Below are 26,846 nucleotides of genomic sequence, written 5' to 3'. Positions count from 1 at the left end.
CTGTCCCTCTGTCCACCACACATCTGTCCCTCCCGTCCAACACACCCCTCCTGTTCCACATCACATCTATCCCTCTCATGCACCACACATCTGTCACCTTGTCCACCACACATCTGTCCCTACTGTCCACCACACATATGTTCTCCTGTCCACTACACACTGTTCTTTCTGTCCACCATACATCTGTCCCTCTCCTGACCACCACACATCTGTCCCTCCTGTCCACCACATCAGCCCCTCCTCCATCACGACATCTATCGCCTGTGTACCACACACTGGTCCTCCTGTCCACCGCACATCTGTCTCTCTCTGTCCACCACACATCTGTCCCTTTCTTCCACCACACATCTGTCCCTCCTGTCCACCACATCACATCCGTCTCTGTCCACCACACATCTCCATTTGTCCACTCACACATCTGTCCCTCTGTCCACCACACATCTGTCCCTTTCTTCCACCACACATCTGTCCTCCTGTCCACCACACATCTGTCCCTATCGTCCACCTCACATCTGTCCTTCTGTCCACCACACATCTGTCCTCTGTCCACCACACATCTGTTCCTTTGTCCACCACACATGTCCCTATCGTCCACGCCATATCTGTCCTTTCCTTCCACCACACATCCGTCCTCCGTCCACTTAACATCTCCATTCTGTCCACCACACATCTGTCCCTCCTGTCCACCACACATATGTCCCTATCGTCCACGTCACATCTGTCCCTCTCGTCCACCACACATCTGTCCCTCTCGTCCACCACACATCTGTCCCTCTCTGTTCACCACATGTTCCACTCATTCTTCCACCACACATCTGTCCCTCTGTCCACGTCCACATCTGTCCCTCTCTGTCCACCACACATCTGTCCCTCCTGTCCACCACACATCTGTCCCTATCGTCCACGTCACATCTGTCCCTCTCTGTCCACCACACATCTGTCCCCTGTCCACCACACATATGTCCCTATCGTCCACGTCACATCTGTCCCTATCGTCCACCACAAATCTTTCCCCTCTGTCCACCACACTCTATGTCCTCTTGTCCACCACACACTGTCCCTCCTTGTCCACACAAATCTGCACCACTGTCTACCACATATGTCCTCTGTCCACCAAACATCTGTCCTTTCCTCTTCCACCACATATCTGTCCCTCTCATCCACCACACATCAGCCCCTCTGTCCACCATAACTCGTGCACCTGTCACACACAACTGTTCCTCTTGTCCACTACACTTGTGTCACTCCTGTCCAACACACATCTGTCCCCTCGTCCACCCACACATCTGTCCCATTTCCACCATACAGATGTTCCTCCTGTCCACTACACATCTGTCCCTCTCGTCCACCATAATCTGCACCACTGTCCACCACACATCTGTCCATTTCTGTCCACCCACACATATGTTCCACGTCCACCACACATCTGTCCCTATCGTCCACCACACATCTGTCCCTGTTGTCCACTCACACATCTGTCCCTCCTTGTACACCACACATCAGCCCCTTGTTCACCACACAACTGTGCCTCCCTGTGCGCCACATTTGTCCCTCTCGTACACCATACATCAGCCCTTCTCTGTCCACCACACATCTGTCCCTCCTGTCCACCGCACATCTGTCCCTTCCCCACCACTGCACATCGTCCCTGTCCACCACACATCTGTCCCTCTCTCCATCAACACATCTGTCCCTCTTGTCCACCACACATCTGTCCCCCTCGTTCCACCCTACACCTGTCCCCTGTCATCCACCACACATCTGTCCCTCCCTGTCCACCACACATCAGCCCCTCGTTCCACGACATACATCTGTCCCTCTCGTCCACCACACATCTGTCCTTCCTCGTCCACCACACATCTGTCCCTCCTGTCCACCACATCTGTTCCTTTCTGTCCACCACACCTGTCCCCCCTGTCCACCAAACATCTGTCCATTTTGTCCACCACACATCTGTCCCTCTCCTGTCCACCACACATCTGTTCCTTTCTGTCCACCACACATCTTCCCTCGTCCACCAAACATCTGTCCCTCTCTGTCCACCACACATCTGTCCCTCGCCCACTCCACACATCTGTCTCTCTCTCCACCACACATCTGTCCCTTCCTGTCCACCACACATCTGTCCCCCTGCCCACCTGCACATCTGTCCTTCCGTCCACCACACATCTGTCCCTCTGTCCACCACACATATGTCCCTCTCTTACACCACACACATCAGCCCCTCCTTGTTCACCACAAATCTGTCCTCTCTGTGCACCACGCATCTGTCCCTCTCTCCACCACACACATGTGTCTCTCCTGTCCACCACACATACGTCCCTCTTGTCCACCACACATCTGTTCCTTTGTCCACCACACATGTGTCCCTCCTGTCCACTACACATCTGTCTCTCCTGTCCACCACACATCTGTCCCTCTTGTCCACCTCACATCTGTTCCTTTCTGTCCACCACACATATGTCCCTCTCTTACACCACACATCAGCCCCTCCGTCCCTCCACACATCTGTCCTCTTGTCCACCACACATCTGTTCCTTTGTCCACCAACGTGTCCCTCTCTGTCCACTACACATCTGTCTCTCTCGTCCACCACACATATGTCCCTCTCTTACACCACACATCAGCCCTCTGTCCATCCACACATCTGTCCCTCTTTGTCCACCACACATCTGTCTTTCTCTGTCCACTACACATGTGTCCCCTGTCGTCCACCACACATCTGTCCATTTCTGTCCACCACACATCAGCCCCTCTCGTCCACCACACATCTGTCCCTCCCTGTCCGCCACACATGTGTCCCTCTCGTCCACCACAACATCTGTCCCTCTCTGTCCATCCACACATCTGTCCCTCTTTTCCACCACACATCTGTCTCTCTCGTCCACCACACATGTGTCCCTGCCGTCCACCACACATCTGTCCATTTCTGTCCCTCCGCACATCTGTCCCTCTTGTCCACCACACATCTGTTCCTTTCTGTCCACCACACATCTGTCCCTCTGTTCACCACACATCTGTCCCTCTTGTCCACCACACATCTGTCCCTCCGTCCATCCACACATCTGTCCCTCTTGTCCACCGCACATCTGTCCCTCTGTCCACCATACATCAGCCTCTCTCGTTCACGACACATTTGTTCCTCTGTTCACCACACATCTGTCCCTCCTGTGCACCACACATCTGTCCTACTGTCCACCACACATCTGTCTCTGTCGTCCTGCACACATCTGTCCCTTTCGTCCACCACACATCTGTCCCTCTCGTCCACCACACATCTGTCCCTCTCATCCACTACACATCTGTTCATTTCGTCCACCACACAGCTGTCCGTCCTGTCCACCACACATCTGTCCCTCTCATCTACTATACATCTGTGCCTCTCGTCCACCACACATCTTTTTCCTCTATTTCACCGTACATTTGTCCCTTCCTGTCCACCGTACATTTGTCCCTCCTGTCCACACACATCTGTCCTTTTCGTCCGTCACATCTGTCCCTCTCGTCCACAGATATTTGTCTCTCTTGTCCACCACAGATCTGTCCTTCTCGTCCATCATACATCTGTCCCTTCCCATTCATGTCCTTCTCTGTCCACCACACATCTTTTTCCTCTCATTCACCGTACATTTGTCCCTCTGTCCACACCATACATCTCTCCCTCTCGTCCACCTCACATCTGTCCCTCTCTACCCTTCTATCTGTCTTCGTCGTATCGTAAGCATAATCAGAAATATTTACCAATGTAAATTGGGAATTACAGTGAGACCTACAGAAGCATTTTCTATGAAGTTGTATGGTGACTCTTTGATTCATACGTCACTTAAATAATGATGATTCACATAGCTTATAGGTGAGGTAAAGCACTCAGGTTCTTAGTTATTGCTGCACATGGGATTTTTTTCTTAGCCCTGAAGAATAGTTTAGCCCATGATAATTATGGTTTAGCCTTTCCAACCTCTAAAATATGACTAATGCCTTGTAAGTTATAGCCCTCGATACACCAGTTTCTCGGGTCGGAAGACTGCTACATGTCAAATACGAGATGGGAGAGTTATTCAGTCACGGAGCTCAGTGTGGGTGTTTTAGGTAGGCACGAAACACAAAACTGCAGCTTTTGACAGACACATCACTAAAGACGGGGACATGAGACAGTTATAAATCACCAGAGTCACATGTTACAGGCAATTCGCTAACATTAAGGGAAAACTGTGAGTACTTGTTTTCCTAGTGACCTCCCCTTTTCACCCACTGTTCAGGAGATGACCCCAATATAGAAGGTTTCTTCCACTGCTGCGGGTTCAACAGCCGCGGCATGCAGCTGAGTGGTGGTTGTGGGGAGCAGATAGCCAAGTGGGTGGTGGAGGGGCGGCCTGAGATACCGATGTTCATCTACGACATCAGGCGGTTCCACCCACTTCTCTGCTCCAACAGGGCGTGGATACTGGCCCGCACTCACGAGAAACTGCTCAGTCACTATAACATCATCTTCCCCCACGACGAGCCTCTGGCCGGTCGAAGGCAGAGGTGCTCCCCGTTGCACCAGGTATGTACTGTAAGTCAGACACCAGGAGCGTGCACAGGGAACCTTTTATGTGTGGTGAGAGGGGAATGATGGGACGAATCACTGACCACCCTCTGTTTTATGACATACCTGTACAGTAGACAGGCTGCTGAATGATGATCGTATTAATTTGGTTGTGTGAATTATCTCCATGATAATGATAACATGAGAGACATGACACTATGACTGTCAGCTTCCTCGTATATGTAGTTGTGGTAGAGAGATTGGTAGCTGACTTAGTATACTGTAAGACTTGAGACATAGATCTTGTGGTTATAGTTGTGGTAGGGAAACTGGAAGCTGACTTAGTGCGATGTAAGATTTCAGCCATAGTAGCAGTGAGACTTGGTGCACTGTACGGCTTAAGACATAGAGCTTGTGGTTGTGGTTGAAGTTGTGGTAACGAAACTGATAGCTGACTTAATACACTGTAAGGCTTGAGACAATGAGCTTGGGGTTGGGGTTGTGGTTGTGGTTATAGTAGTGGTAGCGAGACGGGTAGATTATGTGACAATCACAAAGCTGAAGAAGGCTGGCAGCTGACAAACTACACAACAAGACACAGTAGCACAGTAAACTCCTTATACAAGATGGGTGTGTCCTGCAGGTGCTGGAGGACGCTGGAGCGGTGTACCAGGAGAAGCAGGGGTGGGAACGTCCCGGGTGGTTCGGCACGTCGCCAGCCCCCGTGCAGGAATACGACTGGTATGGCGCTTACGGTAACCCCATCTGTAGAGACCTGAGGTACTACAACAGTCTCAAGGGCGGGTACACTTTTGGTTTCCCCAAATATCACGACCTGGTGAGTCATGTTGGCTGGTATCCATCCCCCCCCCCCTCTCTCTCTCTCTCTCTCTCTCTCTCTCTCTCTCTCTCTCTCTCTCTCTCTCTTAAATTAACTCTTAATATGTATGTAATGTATGTATGGTTCTTTATTAATGATATTTTAGTTTTACTGAGATACCAGATTATCCTTCAACTCTTACTGATGTTCAACAGATCCAGAGGGAGTGTCTAGCTGCTCGTGAAGGGGCAGCCGTGTTCGACATGTCCTCCTTCGGCAAGTATTACCTAACTGGTCGCGACGCCCAGAAGGTGGCTGATTGGGTCTTTTCTGCTGATGTGACTCGAGCCCTGGGTACTACCGTCTATACCTGCATGTTGAACCACAGAGGAGGCATCGAGGCGGACCTGACCGTGGTAGGTGTTATGTTGGAGCGCGAGCGCACACACACACACAGACACACACTACTTTGCTGTCACTCTACGATATGATACAATAATATGAATTTTTTAACGATGTCACATTCGTTGGTGAGCTCTGAGGTGACTCGAGAGGCTGATACCGTCCACAGATGTTGCACGTGTGGAGGACTACATCCAGTGTGGGAGGGGCGGCGGCAGCGTCTTTCCAGCGCTGGCGTTTGTCTGCCTCGGTATGCAGTCAGCCTAACTTGAAAGTATTGACACCTTCTCGTGTAGTGCTTCTCCAAGCGTTACAGTTTTGAGTGATTATTTCCCAGGCACTTTTTCAGGTTTGCCTTAAGACTGTCCTTATACATTTTCCCTTACCCGCCAGCATTACGTTTACCATTCGTTAGGTAGTCTACTGTCGTCCATGTGAGTAACATGGCCAGTTCAACGTAGTTCTTCATGGATAATGGTAGCCTCAATGCTCCTACAGTTGGTGTCAGTGAGAATACTGGCATTTATTCTCTTTTAGACTACGTTGGTGAAAGTTTTCAATTGCCTTAAGGTGCCTCCTGTATGTGACCTATGTCTCGCTGCCTTGCAGTTGGGGGGGAGGGGGTGGAGGAGCACTGATCGATATACGGAAAGCTTTGTAGATAATTTCAACTCCATACAGCTGAAGACAAGGGTATGGAGTCTGAGTCTGCCAAAGGCTTCAGATGCACATCTGTCCCGATGTTGAATCTCTTCATCGATGTCCGCAAAAGGGGTGGACAGGTGGCAGCCTCGATACTGAAAGTGGGTAACATTAGAGAGGGTAGTACCATTAAACTGGATGGATGGTGGAGGTGTGACTGACCCAGGGGCAGGCTGAAAAATAATCTGAGTCGTACATGTATTCACCTCAAGGCCGAAGTGTGCATAAGGATTTGCGTAGGTGTTTAGGATCTCTTGTATGTTGCGTTCAGTGTGACGGATATGGGTGAGGTCGTCGGCATACTGAAGTTCAGTGATGGAAGTGGCCCACATCTTTGTTCCATCCTGGAGTCGTCTTATGTTGAAAAGTCCCTTCATCTGGTACTGGATGTCCACCCCGCCGACTAAATTGGCACTGGCACGAGTAAGGAAGGCAGCCAAGAAAATGGAAAAGAGAGTTAGTGCCAGTACACATATTTGTTTTAACCCCGTTTGGAAGGGGAAGAACTCAGACTGGGTGCCAACGAACATGACACTGCCGTTCATGCCATTGTGGAGTTGCCTCACACTTGCGATGGAATTTGGTGCGGAGCCAAAGTGACTGAGGGTCCATCAGAGGGCTTCCCTGTTGACCGAGTCGAAGGTCTTAGTAAGGTAAATGAAGACCATGTACAAGTCACGATGCTGTTCTCTGCACTTATCTGGCGGGCAGCAAAGATCATGTCAGTGGTGCCACATGATGATCTAAATCCACATTGAGATTCTGCGAGGAACATTTCCGCCGTAGGAAGAAGTCTTTTCAGAAGGACTCGGGCAATGATCTTGCCAGCTACGGACAACAGCGAGATCCCGCAGTAGTTGCCACAGTCTGACCGGTCTCCCTTGTTCTTATAAATATTGACGATGGAGGCTTCTTTAAGATCTTAGGGGATTTCTTTCTTTTCCCATATATCCTCCAGGATAGAGTGGAGATGGCTGGTAAGCAGAGATTCCTTTTCTTTATACACTTCGACTGTGATTCCATCAGGCTCTTTGGCTTTGTTATTTTCTTATCTGCTTGAAGAAAGTAGCTCCCTCATCACGGGATGGAGGATAGCTGAGGTGGGTCAGCTCTGGGCGCTGAGGGACCTGCTGTGTAGTCAGGACATCTGAAATGATGTTTCGGTTGAGCAGCGAATGTTAATGCTCTTTACAGTGCTGCCGGATGGCTTCTCCATCTTTAAGTATGGAGTTACCGTTAGAGCATCGGAGGGGGCCGCGCCACAAAAAGTTGGGCCATACATTGTTTTAGTGGCATTTAAAAATTCACGCATCTTGTGTTGATCTGCATATTTTAGTTTTTCACATGCCTTATTTTTCCACCATTCGTTCTTTAGATTGATAACTTTGAGCTGGAGTGCAGCTTTTTTCTGGTGGAAGGCATCATCAGGTTTGGCTCGAAACTGAGGATCAATCTGCCAGTGAAATCAGCACGTTTACCATTGACGAGTATGTCGATTTCCTGGTTATTTTCATCAAATCAATCCTGGTGTTTTCTTTCGAGCTGGCCGAGGGACTTGCTGCAGGTTTTTGTGATGACAGCGTTGAGGAACCCCCATTCAGCGCTCGGAAAAAGGTTGTTTGTTGTTTGGTTGTTTATTAGCCCATCGTCGAGCTGCTCCTTGAAAGCATGTTTTACCTCTTGATCCTTCAGTCAGTCGCTTGGTGTTAAAACCTCTTCTCGAGACTTGATGATTTCGCCATTTTGGAACGACGTGAAGGGAAAGTTTGGCCCTGACGATCCGAGGATCTGTGTCATAGTGGTCTGATTTGTGCATGACTCGGGTGATGACATCTTTGCGATCTCTTTCTCTGACAATGAGATGCCAATTTTTGATTGTGGGTGTTGCCAAGAACCCTTGAACTTTTCGGCCTGCCTAAACAAAGTGTTAGTGATAATGGGGTTGTGTTCACACTTACAGGAGGGAAAAAAAAGCCATTGGAATTACACCTGCCTACTCCGTTTCTCTTTATGGTTCCCTGCCATAAGCCAGCATCTCTGCCAAATATGGCATTGACGTCACCAATGAGCACAACCTTATCTTCTCTGCCGATAAAGGTTAGCACTCTGTCAAGGTCGGCATAAAAGGTCTCCATGATGTCATTCTCTGAATCCAGTTTTGGGGCGCATGCACTGATGAAGAAGGAATGATGTGAGTGATTCAGTGGGACTTGAAGTGTCATGAGGCGCTAGTTGATCCCAACAGGCATTTCAGTTAGACTGTAGGATGGATTGACGAATGGCAAAACCAACTCCATAAATGCGGTTTCTCTCCGCAGCAGGCTTACCCTTCCAGAAGAAAGCATAGCCGGACTCCGTTCTGTGAGTCGACCCTTCTCTGGAAGCCGGGACTAACCAATGGCTGCTATGTCGATGTTATACCTAATCAGCTCTTTTGCCACAAGGGCGGTTCTTCTTTGGGTCGCTCATTTGTGCCAGTATCCAGAATTGTCCTGACATTCCATGGAGCGACGGCGGTAGCCCAGTCAGTGTTTTTTTATTTAGGCAGGCTATGTTAGGAGACCTTTTCTAGCCCCCTGCCCATGTGGAGTCAGCAGAGTTGCTCCTGGAAATGGCTGTTCAGTCACACAGACAGGACCGGATTGCTCTGCTGCCCAGATTCCAATGCATATACGATCCTCTTGTTTATGCCGCCCATAAGCAGAGTTGTGATTAGAGACTCGCGACAGTCATCTCTGTCTTGTAAGCATTATCTACCTGATGCAGGGCTACACTGCAGATTTCTTGTTCGGAGTTTACTCCTGTAGACTTTTACCTGTCAAGATTAATCAGCTAGGCAGCGGGGCAGTGGTTGGTAGGCTCCAGGGCGTGTCCACATGCCAGTGGGCCTATGCGCCGTCTCTCTGGAGCCCACTGCTGCTACGAAATTCCCTACTGGTCTAGCCTGGGGCCGTAAGGCATCCAATTACCGTGTGCTGCAGTAGAAGTCTTGTTGGTGAAGAGGCTGTGTACTGGCAGGGAAGACTTACGTAAGGTTACTTCCCTGTTCACCACAAGGGCTAAGCAGCGACGGTAGCAAAAAGAGAGAGGAAGCAAGTAGTGCTTACACCTTAACACTAACATAATGCTGCCACACTAGACGCATTGCACCACCCTGTGCACATGCACACAAACACACACACACACCTGCTTTACTGATCCTGAACGACTTTCTCTATGTTTGTGTCTCTCTTATTTCTATGTCTATCTCTCGATTTTTCTTTCTATATATTTCTGTCTCTTTCTTCTCTCAACACAGCACACTACCTCTCCACTAGACTTGGTTTCAGATCCACATCTAAGATGAGAAGTTCATTTGGCAGAATGATTACAGCCTGTGACAACAACAACAACACCTAAATGATGGACAGATAATCTAATAATACAGACATTTGTTTCTTTTAGAACGTAGTGTGACTTTTTTTTTTGAGTTATAATTTTTTGTGGATCGAGAGACGTGTGTAGTTGAGGCAATTTTTTTTTTTTTTTTTTAGTCAGACCCCGGGAGGTGAGGCTAGGGTGATTTTCTGAACGGCTGCTCATTGTGATGGGTGCGCTTGGCAAACACACAAACTACCGCCTCGGTAGTTTGATTGAGAGTTGCAGCTGGGCACCATGGACAGAGCCAGGGAAGCTAGTACAACTCGATATGAATAATTAAGGTTAATGATATTGATACTGAAAATGACACTGATTATTTTAATGATGTAGGTACAAGAAAATCTTCATTTTAGTCAAAGGTGCATTGCCTTCGGTATTATCGTTAATGCTTTAGTAAAATGATAACCAAAGTTGCACTAAATGAAACAGAATAATTGTAAATATCAACAAAGTAATATTGACAACAAACAAGTGCTTTGAAACTGGTGTTTGATGTAATAATACAATCACTATGGTGATTAGTGCGTTAGTCTTTACGGTGAGTGTGATGATGGTGCTTCTCTTTATGGTGAGGGTGATGATGGTGCTTCTCTTTATGGTGAGTGTGATGATGGTGCTTCTCTTTATGGTGAGTGTGATGATGGTGCTTCTCTTTGTGGTCAGTGTGATGATGTTGCTTCTCTTTGTGGTGAGTGTGATGATGGTGCTTCTCCTTGTGGTGAGTGTGATGATGGTGCTTCTGTTTGTGGTGAGTGTGATGATGGTGCTTCTCTTTGTGGTGAGTGCGATGATGTTGCTTCTCTTTGTGGTGAGTGTGATGATGGTGCTTCTCCTTGTGGTGAGTGTGATGATGGTGCTTCTGTTTGTGGTCAGTGTGATGATGGTGCTTCTCTTTGTGGTGAGTGTGAAGATGGTGCTTCTCCTTGTGGTGAGTGTGATGATGGTGCTTCTGTTTGTGGTCAGTGTGATGATGGTGCTTCTCCTTGTGGTGAGTGTGAAGATGTTGCTTCTCTTTGTGGTGAGTGTGAAGATGTTGCTTCTCTTTGTGGTGATGTGATGATGGTGCTTCTCTTTGTGGTGAGTGTGATGATGGTGCTTCTCCTGTTGAGTGTGATGATGGTGCTTCTCTTTGTGGTGAGTGTGATGATGGTGCTTCTCTTTGTGGTGAGTGTGATGATGTGCTTCTCTTTGTGGTGTGATGTTGATGGTGCTTCTCTTGTGGTGAGTGTGATGATGTTGCTTCTCTTTGTGGTGAGTGATGATGGGTGCTTCTCTTTGTGGTGAGTGCGATGATGTTGCTTCTCTTTGTGGTGGAGTGTGATGATGGTGCTTCTCTTTGTGGTCAGTGTGATGATGGTGCTTCTCTTTGTGGTGAGTGTGATGATGGTGCTTCTCCTTGTGGTGAGTGTGATGATGTTGCTTCTCTTTGTGTGAGTGTGATGATGGTGCTTCTCTTTTGTGGTGAGTGTGATGATGGTGCTTCTCCTTGTGGTGAGTGTGATGATGGTGCTTCTCTTTGTGTCAGTGTGATGATGGTGCTTCTCTTTGTGGTGAGTGTGATGATGGTGCTTCTCCTTGTGGTGAGTGTGATGATGGTGCTTCTCTTTGTGGTCAGTGTGATGATGGTGCTTCTCTCTTTGTGGTGAGTGCGATGATGTTGCTTCTCTTTGTGGTCAGTGTGATGATGGTGCTTCTCTTTGTGGTGAGTGTGATGATGGTGCTTCTCTTTATGGTGAGTGTGATGATGGTGCTTCTCTTTATGGTGAGTGTGATGATGGTGCTTCTCTTTATGGTGAGTGTGATGATGGTGCTTCTCTTTGTGGTCAGTGTGATGATGTTGCTTCTCTTTGTGGTGAGTGTGATGATGGTGCTTCTCCTTGTGGTGAGTGTGATGATGGTGCTTCTGTTTGTGGTGAGTGTGATGATGGTGCTTCTCTTTGTGGTGAGTGTGATGATGTTGCTTCTCTTTGTGGTGAGTGTGATGATGGTGCTTCTCCTTGTGGTGAGTGTGATGATGGTGCTTCTGTTTGTGGTCAGTGTGATGATGGTGCTTCTCTTTGTGGTGAGTGTGAAGATGGTGCTTCTCCTTGTGGTGAGTGTGATGATGGTGCTTCTGTTTGTGGTCAGTGTGATGATGGTGCTTCTCCTTGTGGTGAGTGTGAAGATGTTGCTTCTCTTTGTGGTGAGTGTGAAGATGTTGCTTCTCTTTGAAAGGTATTATGTCATATGAAAGTGTTATATAAATTTTTATATAGCGTCATGTATTAACTAATTACAAGAGTGTATTAGACAGTATACGCTTAAAACTGTGTAGAAGCAATTGTCGATGTTTTAATGTGTGAGTCACTTCATGAAACTCCCTTATTATTTCCTTGCTGACCATAGAATAATGATAAACAGCAGCTGTATATAAGCTTATCCTCGTGGCAATTTATCGGTCCAGTGTCGTGCAACAAATGTAAATATATGTCATCGCAAAACATTTCTACCACACACCACCTCCTCTTCCTCCCATGTTCTCGTTTCCCAACTATCTCTTTATGTGGGAGGGGGGGGGGCACTTAAATATATTTGGCAGGTGATGTCCCGTTACCTGTTCGTCAGTTGAAACACACACACACACACACACACACACACACAAGAGAGCGAAGGTTTTGTATATAATAAAGTAATACTGAAATAGAGTATTATTATAAGATGGAAAATTGATATCACCAGAAAAACTGAACACCATTAGAAAATGTATAAGCCAAACAGCTGCACCAATTGTACTCCTAGTAAGATTAAAACTGAACTACAAACTGCTTAGAATATAAAAGCTAACTAGGATTCAACAAATACAGTAATGTGTTTCTCAGAATGAACTATATCATCGTTGTTTTGGTCTGGAAGTCTTAGGTAAAAAACTGGGGGTTGGGGGGGGGCAGGGTTGTTAAAGATGTAGTGAGGGTTGGGAAAGGGGCAGGGTTGTTAAAGATGTAGTGGGGGGTGGGGAAAGGGCAGGGTTGATGTAGTGGTTGTTAAAGTGGTAGTGGGGGAAGGGGCAGGTTATTAAAGATGTAGTGGGGGTGGGGGGGCAGGGTTAAAGATGTGGTGGGGGGTGGGGAAGGGGCAGGTTGTTAAAGATGTAGTGGGGGGTGGGGAGGGGCAGGGTTGTTAAAGTTGTTAAAGATGTTGTGAGGGTGGGGGTGCAGGGTTGTTAAAGATGTAGTAGGGGGGGAGGGGGCAGGGTTGTTAAGGATGTAGTGGGGTGGGGAGAGCAGGGTTGTTAAAGATGTTGTGAGGGTGGGGGTGCAGGGTTGTTGTAGGCAGGGTTGTTATGTATGGGTATGCAGGGTTGTTAAAGATGTAGTGGGGTGGGGGGCAGGGTTGTTAAAAGATGTGTAGTGGGGGGGAGGGACAGGGTTGTTAAGGATGAGTGGGGGTGGGGAACAGGGTTGTTAAAGATGTAGTGGGGTGGGGAAGGGGCAGGGTTGTTAAAGATGTAGTGGGGTGGGGGAGGGCAGGGTTGTTAAAGATGTAGTGGGGTGGGGGAGGGCAGGGGTTGTTAAATGTAGTGGGGGTGGGGGAGGGGCAGGGTTGTTAAGATGTAGTGGGGGGGTGGGGGACAGGGTTGTTAAAGATGTAGTGGGGTGGGAAGGGGCAGGGTTGTTAAATATGTGAGTGGGGGTGGGGGAGGGGGTTGTTAGGGTGTTAAAAAGATGTAGTGGGGGGGGGGGCAGGGGTTGTTAAAGATGTAGTGTGAGTGGGGTGGGGGCAGGGTTGTTAAAGATATGAGTGGGGGTGGGGGGGGCAGGGGTTGTTAAAGATGTAGTGGGGTGGGGGACAGGGTTGTTAAAGATGTAGTGGGGTGTTTTAAAAGGGTGGGGTGGGGGAGGGGCAGGGTTGTTAAAAGATGTAGTGGGGTGGGGGACAGGGTTGTTAAAGATTGTTAAAGATGTAGGGAGGGGGGCAGGGTTGTTAAAGATGTAGTGGGGGGTGGGGAGGGGCAGGGTTGTTAAAGATGTTGTTGGGTGTGTGGGGTGGGGAGGGCAGGGTTGTTAAAGATATGAGTGGGGTGGGGGCAGGGTTGTTAAAGATGATGTGGGGGTGGGGGGGGGGTTGTTAGATGTAGTGGGGTGGGGGAGGGCAGGGGGTTGTTAAAAGATGTAGTGTGGTGGGGAAAAGGGGCAGGGTTGGTGGGGGAAGGGGCAGATAGAGTGGGGGGTGGGGGGCAGGGTTGTTAAAGATGGTAGGGTGGGGGAGTGGGGTTGTTAAAGGCAGTGGGGGTGGGGGGTTGTTAAAAATGGGGGCAGGGTTGTTGTTAAAGGGCATTGTTAAAGATGTGGGGGGTGGGGGAGGGGCAGGGGTTGTTAGAATGTAGTGGGGCCAGGGTTGTTAAAGATGTAGTGGGGGGGGGGGGGGAGGGGGCAGGGTTATTAAAAGATGTAGTGGGGGTGGGGGAGGGGCAGGGGTTGTTAAAGATGTGGTGGGGTGGGGGAGAGCAGGGTTGTTAAAGATATAGATATAGGGGTGGGGGGCAGGGGGATGTAGTGGGTGGGGAGGGCAGGTTGTTAAAGATGTTGTTGTGGGGTGGGGGGCAGGGTTGTTAAAGATGTAGTGGGGTGTGGGGGAGGGGCAGGTTGTTAAAGATGTAGTGGGGGTGGGGAGGGCAGGGTTAAAGATGTAGGGTGAGAGGGCAGGGTTGTTAAAAGTGGGGAGGTGGGGGGCAGGGTTGTTAAAAGATGTGGTGGTGGGGAGGGCAGGGTTGTTAAAGATATAGTGAGGGGTGGGGGGCAGGGGTTGTTAAATGAGGGGCAGGGTTGTTAAAGTGGGGTGGGGGGAGGGGCAAACAGGGGCTATGATGGTAGTGGGGGTGGGGGAGGGCAGGGTTGTTAAGTTAAAGGGTGTAGTGTGGGGTGGGAGGGCAGGGTTGTTAAAGATATAGTGGGGTGGGGGCAGGGTTGTTAAAGATGTGTGAGGGTGAAGGCAGTTTGTTAAAGGTGGGGGGGAGGGCAGGGTTGTTAATGATAGTGGGGGGGGGGCAGGGGTTGTTAAAGATGTGGTGGGGGAGGCAGGGTTGTTAAATAGTAGGTGGGGCAGGGTTGTTAAATAGTGGGGGGTGGGAGGGCAGGGTTGTTAAAGATGTAGTGGGGGGCAAGGTTGTAGTTGTTGGTGTGGGGGGGGGCAGCTAAAGATGTAGTGGGGTGGGGGGCAGGGTTGTTAGATGTAGTTAAATGGCCAGGCACCAGGCTTACCCACAAAAGATCTTGATAGGGGGAAGCCAGGGTTGTTAAAGATCACGTTGTATGGGGGGTGGAGGAGGGCATGGTAGTACTCTTCCAGCAGGGTGATGCCAACAGGTTCAATCCACGCAGAAAGATGAGCAGGCAGGGTTGTTAAAGATGTAGTGGGGGTAGGGGAGGGGCAGGGTTGTTAAATATGTAGTGGGGTGGGGGGGGCAAGGTTGTTAAATATGTAGTGTGGGGCAGCTCTCCAGTACTGATGGCCTGGGCAATCTTGTAGCCATAGGACTGGTCTGTAGAGACGTCCGTCACAACCTCTTCAATCAGCTGGATCAACGGAGGGTCCACGCAGATCTTGGCAAACATGGGGTCTATCTCCAGCTCTGTAACAGTGTCCAGCATTTCGCCAATCTTGCCACTCCACCTGTTGTTGCTGAGTGTGTGGCCATCCAAGCTGATGATGAGGTGTCCCAGACTAACTCCCAGTATGGAGGTCACATACCAGCCAGACTAGCCTCCTGCCCAGCTTGACCTCCACATAGTGCATTACTCCCCCCTCCCACTCAGTGTTTACATTAGTGGAGTCCCCTCCTATTGTCTGGAGGGACTGGTCAGCTCCTCTCTCCCTCTGCCAGTCCACCAGATTGTCTGCATTCACACCTGCAGAGGTTCTCTCCTCTGTCGCCTCCTCAGGAAAAAAATGCCACAGGTATCTCCCTCCTGGCTCACTGCATACAGAGTAATGCTCCTCCTTGATCATGCCAGGGAACAGTCTGTTACTGCTCTCTACCTCCATCATTACTTTAGTGTCATCAGGTCTGCCATCAAACAAGATGCAGCTGATCCCAGTTTCCCTTACCTCCCTCTCAAACTCCTGGTCCAGTTCAGTCATCACCTTCGACTGTGCCCTCTCCAACTTGTTGTGATCTATCATCAGATGAGTGTCATCCCCTGTGATGATGCCAACATCAATCCAGGCAGCTGTAGCAAACTCTGCTGTCTCTCTCAGGCCAGTGTGGCGCCTTATGCTGGCCAGAGCAATGTTCCTGATGTTCTCTGTGTTGTATTTCATCTTCTTATGTGCAGGACCAGGTTCAGGCTCTGGGACAGTGAACTCCTCGCCATTATTATTGCACCCTCCATTATGTCTCCAGCTTCCTCCAGCAGAGAATCCCTCCTTGCCTCCTCCTCACAGACTCCACCAGCTTTCTCTTCCTCTCTCCCCTGCCTCCCTCCTCTCCTTCTGCCTCTGTGTGGCCGCCACCTGCCTTTTATGTTCACGAATCTCTACAGGTCCTATCTGATGTGGTCCCACACTTCCTACCTTCTCCTTTTGTCCCTTTATGTAAAGCAGCTCCTTCCCTGGAATCTTCATTTCCCTGCTGCAGCTAAAGTCTATGTGAGCCTCTCTGGCACAATTTAGGCTGCAGTCCACCTCAGCACAGCTCCTGATCCTGCACTTACAGGAGAGAATGTAGAACAATCGGTCTAAGACCTGATTGAAAGTCTGCATCACCTCCAGCTTCCCCTTGCCCAAAGACTCCTCCAGAGCCCTGGCCCACAAATTCTCCATTCTCCTCTTGATACTCCTCTCACTAACAATCACAGGTACAGTGAACTGTGTATTGACCTTCTGCCACTGTGCTAGTACATCAGTATAGATGTCATTCACTAAGTCCTTGACTTTGTAGTTCCTTCTTCTCTGCATCACTGTCCTTCCTCTTCAGCAAGTCCAGCCTCAGCAGGTCCCTGACAGTGGGCAGCTCTGACACCAGCAGCTGCCTACCTGGTCCCACCAGGTTACTGAGGTGGCAGCTGGAGTGACTCCTTGTATTGGGAGACGACATAGTCACATCCGAAACAAATATTAACACTGTCAGAAAACATGCATGACCACTCTTCAATGGTAAAAATATGGGTAACAGACCAATACACACCAGACTTTAACATCCATACTGTATCGATAAAGCAATCACACTACGTGCAAACGAGTGGCTGTATATTGCGCTTACTTGCACAATATGCAAACATACAATTATGCAAGATTAGAGCGATCTCTGTTGCTTGACAAACGTACAAATGCTGCAAAAATGATCTATCTACCTAAACATCAATGCGAAAACTTCAAAGCCAAATAGATGTAGCTGAATGATATAAAATCTTGAAATTAAGGGCATTTCTGAGCTGTTACACATAAATCTACAGAATAATCATCTGCCGTTTTCATAAAAATCAATTTCTGAAAATTGACACACCCTAGATGTTGCACCAGGTAAAGGGGTGGAGGCTCCGGGAGGCCATAAGCCCGCACCGTAGGAACAAAGAGGTCTTCAGATTATTTATATAATGGTTTCCATCCCTTCGATGGTAGTTAATTCACCCGGACACACCCCACCACACATCCATCCATGGAGGGAGACTGTCTCCCGGCTGCTTCTCATCCTTTCGTGGATGTTTCTTCTTATAAATCTTTGTGTTTCTAGTACGCCAGCATTGGCGGCCGAGGGCAGACACAAATAAGAAGCTCTTCTCATCAGTGAATATGACCGACCCCCAAAACTTCACCCCCGCATCCACGTAAACCTGAGCACCTCAGGCGGGATTGCTTGCGTGCCTCGGTTAATATTTCCTTTGCTGTAGGAATAAAACATTCAAGCCCTCAGCTGCCGCCTTGTGGTTATCGAGTGACAACGCAGTTCTGTCTCCCTTGTTTAGTTTATGGCATTTATCATTGGTGTTCTCTCTGCTTCCCTTCGTAGTCTCTTGTCCACCTCAGGCGAGGTGACTTGTGGCCCTCCAGGTCTGGGTCTGGTTAACACGTAACTGTCCGCCTAGTATCTCATGGCCCACAACTAGGGTTTCTCATTTTTTTATGTTTTCAACATCCCAGATTCCGGGACAAAACTAGTCCTTGTCCCGGGATTCCGGGATTTCCCTGTTTACGTAAATAAGGGGACATGCGCGAGAAAATTAACATAACTTATAAAGTTTTAGTGAAAAAATAACATAACATACTATTGCATAATATTATACACTCAGTGTTCTTATCGTATTATTAGAAAACAATTATTTCTCACCTAACTGAACACAAACCATCATTGACATAACCAGAGAAATACGAGAAAACTATAATTTTCCACCGAGGAAAAAATGTAAGTTATATTTTCTGCTAAGAAAGGAAAATTAATTATCCTTTATAACTTAAGGCAAAATTTTCATATGACACTCAGCCATTCACAGATATAATCAGAGTTAAAATAAAACATTATTCTTTCTTACTTTTGAAATCACGATTAAGAAATATATAGTTCACCTTTGAAGAAAATATTAACTCTTCTCGGAATCAGAAATGTGTTCATTGTTAAAAGAAACTTGTAATTTGTTCTTCCTTGTGAATTAACTAAAATACAAAAGTTCACTTTAAAATGAAATAATTCGTCTTTCTTACGTTTGAAATAACTTTAAAGGAAGCACAAGGAGTCAATGTTGCGGTCATTCATTCTGCTTCTCATTTTAGTAATGAACAGTCCCTCTGCCGAAAAGGTTGTCTCGGCTTCTTCTGGTGTGGTGGTGGGGGAGGGGGGGTGGCAGAGTCCATGACTGGCAGCCTGCAGTGCAATATAGTACTGAGGGACGTCAGCAAAGCGTTTGACAAAGTTTGGCACGCAGGGCTGCAGTATAAGATCATACAACTGGGGCTACCCGAAAATCTGACGCGCCTGCTGTGTAACTTCATTATGGACCGCAGAGCCAAAATCAAGATGCAAGAACATTTTGGAGAAGATTCTCACTATCGAGCGGCGTGCCTCAGGGCTCTTGTCTCTCACCAACCCTTTACACACTCGACACGGCTGACCTGCCACCCCCAATCGTCGGCAGTGAGTACGTCATGTATGTCGACGATGTAACACAGATCGTCACCTGCCCAGGAAGGTCCACAGCAAGGATGGCGCGACTCACTGCTCGGGCAATAGAGGAGATCTCGGAGTATGAACATAAATGGAAAATAAAAACAAACAAAACGAAATTTGAGGTTCATACCCATAGCCAATTTCAAACCGGCCCCATTGATGATCGACGACGAAGAGATTGAGTACTCTAAACAAGGCAGGTTGCTCGGCCTCATCATTTCTCGGACGGGCATTATTCCCCACGTGAAGGACAGACTAAATAAAGCCAAAGTCGCCGCAGCCAAATTAAAACGTTTTAAATTGATGTCTGAGAAGATACAAGTTCTCCTGTACAAGGCGCTGGTGAGGCCTGTGTTGGAGTACCCATCTATACCACTCGTCACACTCGGGAAGACTAGACTACAACAACTACAGAGCTTCCAAAACAAGTGTTTGAGGTCAGCCAGTGGCCAAGCGCCACCCTACCAGGAGACAGTGGAAACCATCCACCTAAGAAATAAAACAGAGGCCCTCAACTTCAGGTTCCATCGCCAAGGGAAGAAGGTTTGGGACAAGCTCCTGGACGACCCTCACAGCCCAGACCACCTATGCGGGGAAGACGTCAACGGAGGGAGACCCTGCGCCTGGTGGCCCCGGAGTCTGCCCGCACTACAACAACCCAACCCGCGACCCATCTATGTCCGCCACAGTGATCCACCTTAGATTAAAACTTAGATGATATAAATTCACATTTAACAAGTCACAATCAAGTGAGTCCATAACGTAATACAGTATAAGATGTTAATAAACTTGTAATTGTAAAATCAATCTAGTCATTGTCTACTAAAATAACCATTGTGCAACCTCATTCTAAATCCTAGGTTAGCTTAGTTAGCCAACAAACTCTGTAATATGTAAAACAAGGGGTGTCGTCCCCCTCTGTTTAACTCATTAAACTTCTTTTCCAACCTTTCCCCCCACGACTATATGTTGTGACTTCTCCATCCCTCATGTCTGGCTGTGCCTTGAGCCCCAGCATGCCTTCCATCCTTTCCCCACCTTAACCTAAAAAAAAAAAAAAAAAAAAAAAAAAATGGCAGAGTCCGGACGGCAACCCCCCACCCTTGTATTTCCCGCCACAAAGTAATCCGCCTAACAGACGAAAAACATGTAAAACAGCAGCACTGCACTGACAGGGGTTACGTAACTCGTTAACGGGACGTGATGTGAACGTGTATTTTTCTTGTTTATGTGCAGGAAGAGTTAACGGGTGTGAAAGAGTAAATAGTTGACCCGAAATATATTTCTAAAAAACAAAACAAAAAAATCAATGCTCTGCAAAAACCGAGATATCCTGGGATTTGGGGCATTTGTCCCGTGAAATATTGTAACGGTTCACCCTCTGGGATCCCGGTTGAGAAGTTCTATCCATATCTTAACTGTCTCCCTGAAGATCCTGTGCCAAAACGCCGGCTGACTTCCCTTATCACCTTCCCTGACTCCGTACACGACCTGATGGCCTTCCTTTCATACCTAAAATTGGAAAAAGAAGTATATTAGTTATGAAGAACTTTACGATGGCTTTATAACACTATAACCAGTGAACAACACAAGGTGATGTGACACTATTAGAAGACTACGTGGGTGGTGACGACGAATTGCTAAAGCTGCCTCCCGAAAGTTGGGAATGCTGTACAGATGCCGTAGCTACTTCACTCCTGAGCAGTTGCTTCAAGTTTATAAGGGATTCATTCGTCCTAACTTGGAGTACTGCTCTCATATCTGGGGTGGCTCTTCTTCTGTCCAACTGTTAGATAGGGTGGAATCAAAGGCATTTCGTCTTATTAACTCTCCTCCTTTAGTTGACAAATTTTCTTCCCTTTCTCTTCGTCGCAATGTTGCTTCACTCTCTCTCTCTTACGGGTACTTTAACAGGAAATGTTCGGTGGATTTGGCATCCTCTGTAACGCCGGCAAGGCCGTGGGCTCGTAACACACGTCTTGCCCGCGGTGCCCACCATTTCTCTGCGGATGTCGGTCACACTAGAATAACCCGTTATAGTGCATCCTTCTTTCCTCACACAGCCAAAGTGTGGAATGTTCTGCCTTCTTCTGTGTTTCCATACTCATACAATATATCTCACTTCAAAAAGCTGGTTTTCCAGCATCTTCATGGTGTAGATTAATATAACATTTTTTTTTCAATTTTTAATTTATTTCCATTCTTATTTGTTAGCCCCTTAGGCACCGTTGTGGGTCGTTCGACCTGTGTCCGGGTGGGCTACTTCCCGCAAAAAAGAAAAAAAAAGAATGGTTTACTTCAGCAGATTGAGCCAGTTCACTTAAGACATTAGTCTCTCTCACCATTGGTCTGTTGGGTGTTAAACTATTCCAGCTCACCCCGGATCTCGCCCCTCCACCCTTTTCTGTCTACTCCTTCTCTGGTCTCCCCCTGGCACTTTAGAGGTTAATCTATTATTATTTTTATGGATCTAGTGACCTGGCTACGACCATATCCTGATTCTACATAATACTAGATTGTGTCCTGCCTTCTCTTACTAAAGGTACTTTGATATAACTAACACTTCATTCCTTGCCTATTCAGTGCTTGATTTCTCTATCATGATCTGGGGTCAAGCTTAAATTAATTACCCGCTCTATGATATATTTCTCAACTCTAACACGTCCGCTCGTTGGGAAACGTTGCGTCTTGCATTGACGAAGAGGCTTGAATATCCCCGTGATCATTCGAGCCACATTAATCAAAGTCCAATCATACTTGGCTGATTCACCGTCAGGGAAGAGACAAAACACGTGTTCAGCTCACCAACACGTCCTAGGCCAGTGTGTGTGTGTCACTTATGGCTTAAACTTCCCAGTGCAGTCACAGTGATGATAAACATATTGATGTGCAGGCCAGCATTCGGGTAGGCAGGAAGGCCAGCAGTCAGGTAGGCAGGTAGGTCAGTAGTTAAGTAGGCAGGCAGGCCAGTAGGCAGGAAGGCCAACAGTCAGGTAGGCAGGTAGACCAGTAGTTAGGTAGGCAGGCAGGCCAGTAGACAGGTTGGCCAGTAACCAGGTAGGCAGGCAGGCCAGCAGGCAGGTAGGCGGGTAGGGAGGCCAGTAGGTAGGTAGGAAGGCAGGGAGTCCAGTATCAGGTAGGCAGGCAGGGAAGTAGGCAAGCAGACCAGCAGTCAGGTAGGCATGCAGACCAGTAATCAGGTAAGCAGGCAGACCAGCACTCAGGTAGGCAAACAGATCAGCAGTCAGGTAGGCAGGCAGGCCAGCAGTCAGGTAAGCAGACAGTCAATAATGAAGTTGTCAGGCAGGCAGGCCAACACTTAGGTAAGCAGGCAGGCCAGCAGTCAAGTAAGCAGGCAGGCCAGCAGGCAGGCTAACAGTCAGGTAGGCAGGCAAGCCAGTAGTCAGGTAGGCCAGTCAGTCAGGTAGGCCAGTCAGTCAGGTAGGCCAGTCAGTCAGGTAGGCCAGTCAGTCAGGTAGGCCAGTCAGTCAGGTAGACAGAGACCAGTGCACACAGGATGGACCTCGATGAATAAAGCAGAAAATGTTATCAGCAAGATCAGTTCATATCCTTCCAAATGACATTACTGTTTTCATTTATATCCAAGTTCATGGAGGCCACGTCAAGTAAATTTGTATGCATTAAGATGCTCATAATGTCCATTATAACAGTATAAATGTACAGTCGGGGTCACAAGTCTTGAACACTTGACAGTGTTTGTCATGTAAGTTCCCGAAGATCTTAGGTATTAAGGAGAGTTTTATCCCATTTTGTGGTTCAGGCATAATATGTGGTGACAAGTAGTATTATTAGTATATCTCAATTATATATGTATAACTCAGAAGTAGATGCCAGATATTGGCTAAGTGTTCAAGACTTTTCACCCCGATTGTACACCATACTTTGATCCTTATTAAAAACAAAGGGGAGGTGTGACTCGAAGGTCTGGTAACGCGTATTCGAGGGTCTTGTGCTCTGTGTGTTTGTGTGCACGCCGCTACCTCACCAAACCTCTGAACCGGCGTCCATAAAGGCCTCACCTCCCGCTCGACTTGGGTGGGCTAGAAATTAGGGTTTCTGACTGTATGAGATGGGGTGGCGATCAACCTTGAAGGGGTATAGAGAGCACTTTTGCACTTTTGGTAACGGGTAAATTAAGAAACAAGAAAAAGCTTAAGTATATTGTGGTAATAATGATATTTTGGTATCAATATTGAAATTTTGTGTGGCTTCATACTGACTATAATCGATTGGTATTCTCTTTATGTAAAAAATCAAATTATGGTTTACTCTAACAAACGAACTCTTAGGTGAAGAAAGTACTTGTAATATAACTAAAGTCGAGATACTGTTGCTGTATTTAATTATGTAACTTCTTTAGAACTTGTTTCAACCGCCCACTTGAACACCCCAGAGCGTGTGTGAAGGCGGTGAGGGGACAGCTTGTGATCCAGCTTTTCAAGGTCGTGGGTTCTACCTCACGACGGGAGGCTCCACGGGGATGTATAACATGAGTCACATCCTGAAGGAGGCGAGGACCCACCAGTGGGACATACAGCTGCTGGAACACACTGAGGACTTGGCCATTTTATCAGTTCAGGGTCCCAAGAGCAGATGTATCCTGCAGGACCTCACGGACGAGGACCTGAGTAATGAGGCCTTCCCTTACACCACCCACAAGGTCATCACTCTCGCAGGACACAAACTTCGCGCCCTCAGAATCTCTTTTGTTGGAGAAATGGGTAACTATATAAGGACATAGTGTACAGTATAAGAGTGTGTTGAAGCCTAGTGATCATGAAGAGTATGTAACATCGCCTCTTTAAACATTACATTCTCACATAGGTAGCACCGTGTCATTCCGCCACCATGCTCAGACACTGCAACTTTACTTCAGATACTTACACTCCCGCCTGTGACTGACGAAGTGTGTCGTCAAAGGAGTGTCGGCCGGTACAGAAATATTCATAACGTCTGTTGGATTTCAGTAGTTCACTTCATTTCCGTTATGTATCAACATCAACACAGACAACAGCGTACACAGTATGATATTTTTTCTGATCCATTAGTCTCTGAAGTCTTTTGGCAACGAATTAATTGTACTTAAGCAGTTCTGTGCTATTTCTTACTTAACCAGTATTTAATATCGAGGGAAAAATTGCTGTTTTATGTCTTTTTGATCAATACTAAAACTCCTTTGTTAATCTGTGTTGTGTTTCAGGTCACTAAAGTTTATATCCCTGGCAGGTTGGGAGCTCCACGTCCCCAGCGCCTCAGCCCTGGCGGTGTACAAAGCTGTGATGGCTGCCGGGGAGCCCTTGGGTGTGGCCAACGCCGGGTTCCTTGCTCTCGACTCTCTGTCCTGCGAGAAAGGCTACAGACACTGGAATCACGAGATCCGTCCAGACGATACCCCATTAGAGGCAGGACTCACCTTCACTTGTAAGCTAAACTCAAGCACGAAATTCCTGGGACGCGAGGCTGTGGAGGCTCAGATAAAGAAGGGCTTCTCCAAGAAGCTGGTAACCTTCACGCTGGATGACCCCTCACTACCTCTCTGGGGTCATGAAGGCATCTGGAGGGACGATGAGTTGGTGGGTCATATCCGTCGGGCTGAGTACGCCTTCACTCTCGGTCGAGCTGTCTGTTATGGCTATGTCGAAAGACTTGACGGAGGACAAGTAACTACCGAGTACCTAAAAACTGGAACCTGGCAGCTGGAGGCCATGTTGAAGCGTCATGACGTCACGATTCACCTCCGACCTCCGTTTGATCCCAAGAACCTGCGAGTGAAGGGGGTGTATAAGGTTCCCCAGTGGCCCACCTCAACATCTCTCGTTAATTAAAATAAAGGAAAGAAAAAAAATGAACCACAGACTGAAGAACACAGGAAACAGAAGAGTATTATTAGCGAGAGAGACAGAAGCATCCTGAATTTAACTTGGTGCAGAAGATAACGTGAACACTGAACTGGGACCGTCACTCAAAAGCTGGTGCCGTCAATCAGGGCATGATGCCGGCACTCAGAGCCTGGTGCTATCACTCAGAGCCTGGCGTCGTCACTCAGAGCCTGGTGTCCGCACCTCAGAGCCTGGTGTCCGCACCTCAGAGCCTGGTGCTGACACTCATCACGTTGTCGTACTGTGGTAATATTTAGTAATACAAGCTTCTATAATATTAAAGTTATTAAGTTTTCAAGTCATTTTTCTCCCCCAATAACACCTTCACCTCCCCTGATAATTAACTTTATTATACATATTTGAAAGAAAACGAATAAATTATATAATTTATTAATTTCAGGTAAACAAAGGATGTCAGCTAAAATGAGACAGACAGACAGACGAGGAGACATACACAGACAAAAAAGAAATAGCTTCACTACTACTGTTCGTGCGGTGTTTTACTATTGGCCACCTGAGGCATCCTTCATAGTGCCAGATGTCTCAGTGCAATGATGACGTCACATTACGTGTGGGTTTGCGGGATCATTATGTGAGGAAGAGACTTGTAAAATCTATTTAACTTCTGATGCACAGTAAAACATGATGCATCAGTGCAGGAGAGAGAGAGAAAGAGAGAGAGAGAGAGAGAGAGAGAGAAGGAATTTTGAATACCGCACTAAGAATGCAAAATGAAGGCAGGACAGAAAGAATGAAGGAAAAGAATGAATGAATGTAGGACGGAGGGAACTCACGAATAGACCTACCAATCTACCACACCATCTCTCATAGGCTCAGGTAACAACAAAGCTGTTATTGAGTACACTTCACCAGGCGTTCATCGCTCAAGACCTGCCGAGGTGGTCCTGATCCAGTGAGATATACTTTAGGGATTTTCTGAGGCCTTGGAACACCTTTAAGGGTGGTTCTAGGCCAGATTGACTCACTTCACTTACGTATATCACCAAGGCAGTGTGGCGACGTAGACAGCGGGACGTGAGAGCCAGATGGTGATTCACAGAAGTACCAGAAGTGTGAGATGACGATAAGTCTTGATACTGATTCATATGTATGAAATCTTGTTATGACGCAAGAGGAGACGATAATTAAGAAAAGTCGGCTCATGAGTGTGCAACGAATTGACTCATCATTGGAAGACAACTCAGAAGTGCATAATAACTCTATAATCGGCTCATGAGTTAGTGGGCATCTATCAAACAGGGAGGTACTACCTCATGGAAAGATATTGGAAGTATAATGTGTTTTCTAATGGTAGACCCTGCTGCCATGTGGCCTCAAAAATTGTGACAAATTCTCAGATCGCTGAGCTGACTGACTTTCTGCCTCATTTTTACTCAATTGCAGGGTCTCAATTATTTCTCTTACTTTGACAACACAATATATATATATATATATATATATATATATATATATATATATATATATATATATATATATATATATATATATTCAGTTTTAAGACATCTTAAGATGTCTTGAATAAAGACGAAAGCTAAGGTACCCTGTTGTTTCCATTTTCCGTATGATTTTATCAAGATTTATCTTATCCACGTTTCCATTGGGATTTACATGAAATATATATATATATATATATATATATATATATATATATATATATATATATATATATATATATATATATATATATATATATATATATATATATATATATATATATATATATATATATATATATATACTAGTTTCTTGCTCTTGGTTTATTTAATTTTCGCAATTTGTCTCTTTATTTATGGTGCATATTTTTTTTTGTTATCTTTACCCCTATTTTTGCTCCCCAGGCTCCCAGTGAGGGTCGGTGACCCACATTATTACCCCTTTTTGCATTTTACTCTCACGGAAATTCATAATAAATGGACA

The 26,846-nt window shown here is 47.0% G+C and overlaps 1 protein-coding gene across 2 annotated transcripts in view; it reads left to right on the top strand.

The window, feature by feature from the left end:
- The window catches only part of LOC121870600 (sarcosine dehydrogenase, mitochondrial-like), a 71,925-nt gene extending 46,722 nt beyond the window's left edge, over positions 1 to 25,203 (top strand). For both annotated transcript variants that reach the window (XM_042372431.1, XM_042372432.1), the window contains exons 9-13: positions 4,260 to 4,546; positions 5,172 to 5,366; positions 5,564 to 5,764; positions 23,423 to 23,750; positions 24,256 to 25,203. In XM_042372431.1, the coding sequence (XP_042228365.1) occupies positions 4,260 to 4,546; positions 5,172 to 5,366; positions 5,564 to 5,764; positions 23,423 to 23,750; positions 24,256 to 24,854 (1,610 nt within the window). In that variant the 3' untranslated portion in view covers positions 24,855 to 25,203. The remainder of the gene's footprint in view (positions 1 to 4,259; positions 4,547 to 5,171; positions 5,367 to 5,563; positions 5,765 to 23,422; positions 23,751 to 24,255) is intronic.
- Positions 25,204 to 26,846: the final 1,643 nt, after the last annotated feature.

This window comes from Homarus americanus, unplaced genomic scaffold (genome assembly GCF_018991925.1).
Source record: "Homarus americanus isolate GMGI-L3 unplaced genomic scaffold, GMGI_Hamer_2.0 scaffold56333, whole genome shotgun sequence".
Lineage (NCBI taxonomy): Eukaryota > Metazoa > Arthropoda > Malacostraca > Decapoda > Nephropidae > Homarus > Homarus americanus.
The sequence above is the reverse complement of the archived record's forward strand: the minus strand, read 5'-3'. Positions and strand labels throughout refer to the sequence as shown.